General features: G+C 34.1%; 1 protein-coding gene across 1 annotated transcript in view; it reads left to right on the forward strand.

Moving 5' to 3' along the window:
* The window catches only part of LOC118744909 (neuropeptide CCHamide-1 receptor), a gene marked incomplete in the record, with an annotated part of 127,324 nt that extends 123,677 nt beyond the window's left edge, over positions 1-3,647 (forward strand). The window contains 1 exon segment of the mRNA XM_036478337.1: positions 2,822-3,647. Within this exon segment, the coding sequence (XP_036334230.1) occupies positions 2,822-3,002 (181 nt within the window).
* Positions 3,648-4,839: the final 1,192 nt, after the last annotated feature.

Raw genomic sequence — 4,839 nt, forward strand, 5'->3', positions numbered from 1 at the left:
AAAAAAAATTTAGGTTCCAGTTTTGTAGCTCATTTAATTCTAGTAATAAAGTGGAAGTTTCAGTAGGGTAAGAATTCGGGTTGATTTTTGATATTTTTTGCCGAATTTCCCTCAGTTGATGTATCACCTTTTGACGTTGGGAAATTAAACTATATATGTCGTGGCACAAAGTCTCAATGCTTTTCGAAAATTTCTTACAAGCGTAGCTTTGGCAAAGCTGAAGTTAGTGGCATGTGCTCTTTATATAAAATAAATCGGTTTCTGCAACCAATAATGTTTTCAGCACGCCCAAGTCTCCAGCCAAAACATTGGCCCCATCAGTGGCCAAACCAATTAGGTTTCTTATTTTTAACCGATCGTTTTGTTTTGTTCTAAAAATTACTTGTTAATGGATTGGCAAATGTTTCAACTATCCGACCAAAATCTTACTTTGCCTACCAACCTACCAAATGAAAAAGAGGGGACTAAATTTGGACGGTAAATCCCAATAGTGGCAACACTGAATGGATCGTTTAAATGTAATTTTTTTCCCATTTAGTGAGTTCATTTCTAAAATTTCTCAATCCTCGTGCTAGTAGTATAGAATTAATGATACTCAGCCCGATAACCAAAGAAAACACGACTATTGTCGCTAGTGTAAACGAAAGGAGATTTTGGGGCGTTCATGTAACAGAGTGCTTAAATTTTAAATAATATCTGCTTGATAAAGTTATCGGTTTAGATGAATACCACTACCATTTCGGTTTCACTTTTTTCTGAACCCCTATACATTAGCGTGGGCCGAAAATCCGCTTTTTTAGAATTTTGATTGGTAATAGCAAAAATATGATTCATATGCTTAAAAAAAAATCTGTGTGAAATTTGGAATTTTTTGGTCAATATCCTAGGCTCGCCCAAGTCCATCAAAGTTCAATATGCTCAAAAAATAAAAATTAGTAAATAAATTAATTAATACTTTTTATTACTAAAATTGCAATAATCTTCGAAAGTATTAGTCCTACATAATTTGGTATATGGACCTTTTTTGTAAAGAATCAAAGTTAGCTAAAAAAAAAATTTTTTTTAGTACTTGAACTTTGGAGGACATGGGCGAGCCTAGGATATTGACCAAAAATTTTCACATTTCACACAGATTTATTTTAGAGCATAATGAACCATATTTTTGCTATTACCAATCAAAATTCTAAAAAAGCGGATTTTCGGCCCAGGCTACTATACATACATATATTATATCAGGGGTGGGCAAGCTCGAGGCCGAAAGGAGCCACATGTATATTCAAAATGCTACACAGAGCCACAACAAAAACAAAAGTTTTAATTTTAAATAAAATTATTATTTGAAATGAAAAACATTAATTTTATTATTATTCTAATGTACGTAAGATAGATATTAAAGAAAATTCAAAGGATCCCTTTGGCCAAATTTTCAAAATTTTGTTTAACGTCAGTTATAGCCGTTATGTTCGTAACAGTACTGTTAAATGTGGTTAGTAAATTGTGAACGGTATTTTAACTTTAAGAATTTCATTGTAGAGTACAAATACTCACGTAACTATGTGTATGTTGTACCACAAATTGAAAATATACGGCACGCAGCTGCTTTCAATAGCGGATATTTTAAATCTGGTACTTGTTGCGGAATTCAAGCAGTGGCAAAGCTTTATGTTGCATTTCCAGTGCCTTATCTTCTTTTAATTCCAAAAATTTCAACTCTTGTTCATTGTTAATTCATCCTCAATCATGTTACATAAAAAAAGGTTTATGAAGTAAGCAATCGTACATTTATTTAAATAATTACAAATCGGCAAATATTTTCTCAAAATCTGCTTTTAAATTATGTAATCATTCGCAATATTTTTTTATAGCCATGGAAAATTATGAAATATTATTTTTTTGAGATCGTGTATTAAAAAACATAGTTTTGCTTCAAAACTTCAAATAATTTGCGACAAATCAAAAACATTTTTATTCTCTCCTTCTAGATACAAATTCAAGTTTTGCAAATGTTCCATCATATCGGTAAAGAACATTAATAGCCCAGTTATACATACTTAGCTTTGCATGAGAGTTGTCACATAAGAATCTGTTAAATGGGCTTTGCGTGTAAGATATTACCCAACGCATAGCACTTAACATGTAGAATTCTATTGGGTTTTGATTTTTACGTAAAAATGGTATAGCAGTGCAAGTATGCATAACTGGGCTATAAGTCGCAAAGCCAATTTTCATTCTCCAATTGCGGGTAAAGTTCCGGTCTCAATTTGCGTATGTGTATGTAAAGAGGAATAATATAAAGTAAAATCAGCCAAAATGTTCTAAGAAAAGAGAAATTAAAAAGAGCCGCATTTGGCTCAATGAGCCGCGTTTGCCCACCGTTGTAATTATTATCTGAACATACACTAGAATACTTTTCACCATTAAGGGCCATTTTCACCATCTCTGGTTAACACTAATACCCAGTTAAACATCGTTACCGACGCTACCGACATAATGTTATATGCATGGAGTCAGTAACGTCGGCAACGATGTTTAACTGGGGTTTATTGTTAACCAGAGATGGTGAAAACGCCTGTAAGGGCCGGTTGTTCAATGTCTGATTAGCACAAATCGGAGGTAGAAGCTCCGTTTAAATACAACGACTGCTTTATCGATCACATGTTATATGCATGATGCCGAAAACGTCGATAATGATGTTTAACCGGGAAGCAGTGATAACCAGACATTGAACAACCGGCCCTAAATGTCTGACCGCATGAAAGCAAACTGCATTGTGTGTGCACGAGTTTCATCAATGTTTTCGCTTTTCTTTTTTTCATCATAGCCGTTTACAAGAGACCACTATCACAATGGTGACGAATGGCAATCAGAATGGCGGACCGCTCACCGACATGTCCGACGTTGCTTTGGCCAGCGAATTTTGCGATCATTCATATCACTACCAACAACAACATCAGGCGCAACCACCGCGTCAGCAACAATATCGTCAGCTGGCACTCATGTGATGAAGCCAAATAAAGGGGCGCTGCCATCAGGCCAAGGCAGATACAATTGAAACAACACCCGAAGCAACAACAACAACAACGGTTTGCTGCCCGAATTTAAATGATGCAGTTGCTACAACTACAACGGCTTCATTGCTGGCAAGTTTAGGAACACCCGCAGGATGTATCGACTTGCGCAACTTAACTGTTTTGAATGGACAACGCCCTGCAAGTACCGCCGATGAGCCAGCGTTACAAGAGCAACAACAAAATCAGCAGCAAAAAAACATAAAGCAGCAGCGACGCATACATTTCCACCTCGTTGGGTGCACGCAAATTTAAAAGCCCGGCCACAAATTAGATGTTTCCGTTAAAGCGTGCTGAGGAATTTAAGTACAGGAAAATACAGGACAAAGGATTTGAACCTACATTTAATGTAAGTTGTATATGTATATAAAACTAAATGTAAACGTGAGTTTACTCGTACTTTCTTTGAAAACAACGATTATATACAATTTTAACAAAATTATATTCTTAAAGAATTTAAACATAATAAATTAAGCGAAACATATCGCATTATATGTACATATACGTATGTATAGGTAACAAAGTATTTATATCAGGGTTGTACACTTACACAAATTTTCACATTTTTTATACTTACATTGTAAATAATTGTAAAATATTAGGTGTATTCTCCAAATCTTGCAAAGTCATTGCACGTAGCACGGATTGCATAACTTGCAAACACACAACAAAAAAATACATGGGAAACAACATTTCCTATCTCTGCAAAATATACAACGTCGAAACCCATGTATATATTTTGCCAAATTGCATAGCAAGATAAATGCGACCCTGTGCTAATTATTTTGTTGTTGGAATTACTACATATTTCTCTCATTCCTCTCATCTCGCTCACTTCACTTTTTTTTGCTGTCTCTTGTTATTGTATTTGATACATAATTTCGCTGCTTGATACCCATGCATGCTACCACTTTGCAATGGGGTGCCCTCGTACTCTTTGAAATTTGGAATAGTGGGTGCATTCAGATATGCATCAAGCCAAAGCATCAGTCTCTTTTACTTCTAAACTATAATTGATGGAAATGCCTTATTTACGCAAATAAGTTCCAATTAGGCATTTAATCGTGGTTGCGCATTTCCATCAATTATAGTTTAGAAATAAATGCGTCTGATGCTTTGGCTTGATGCATTTCTGAACACACCCAGTATTTTTGCATTTCGTGCAAACCGTGCATTGGGCAAGACTTCGAGAATGCCCCTATTGTAAACAATTGTAAATTGGAAATTATTTACAATAATTTACAATTAAAGAATTATTGTAAAAAATGTAAATATTTTACAGGCACAACCCTGGCTGAAACACTTTGGTGTTCGCACGGAGACAATATTTACCAATATTTACATTGTTTACAATTATTTACAACAATTTACAATTACTTATAACTGCTTACAATTCTTTACAAATGTACATTATTTCCACCAAAAGTATCGCCCTGTAAATATTTACGTTATTTACAAATAAAGAATTGTTGTAAATATGTAAATATTTTACAGGCACAACCCTGATTTATATATGCAAGTTTGCATTATATTTGTACATGTGTAGTTTCTACGCTTTTTGCTGGAAACTTCCGAAGTTCAGGGTCTATTTTAGTAAATGAATACTTAAACGTTTAATTAATATTTGTACAGCATCTAAATATTGTATTTTAATAATATGGTTTGTAATAAGGTTTCTCTTTATATTAATTATATATGTATGTACATATGTTTATCTAGATACATATGTATGCCTATGTGTACATTTTTTATGCATTAGATGTATGAATAT

The sequence above is a fragment of the Rhagoletis pomonella genome, unplaced genomic scaffold (genome assembly GCF_013731165.1).
Source record: "Rhagoletis pomonella isolate Grant_MI unplaced genomic scaffold, Rhpom_1.0 Rhpom_scaffold_00008, whole genome shotgun sequence".
In the NCBI taxonomy this organism is placed as follows: Eukaryota; Metazoa; Arthropoda; class Insecta; order Diptera; family Tephritidae; genus Rhagoletis; species Rhagoletis pomonella.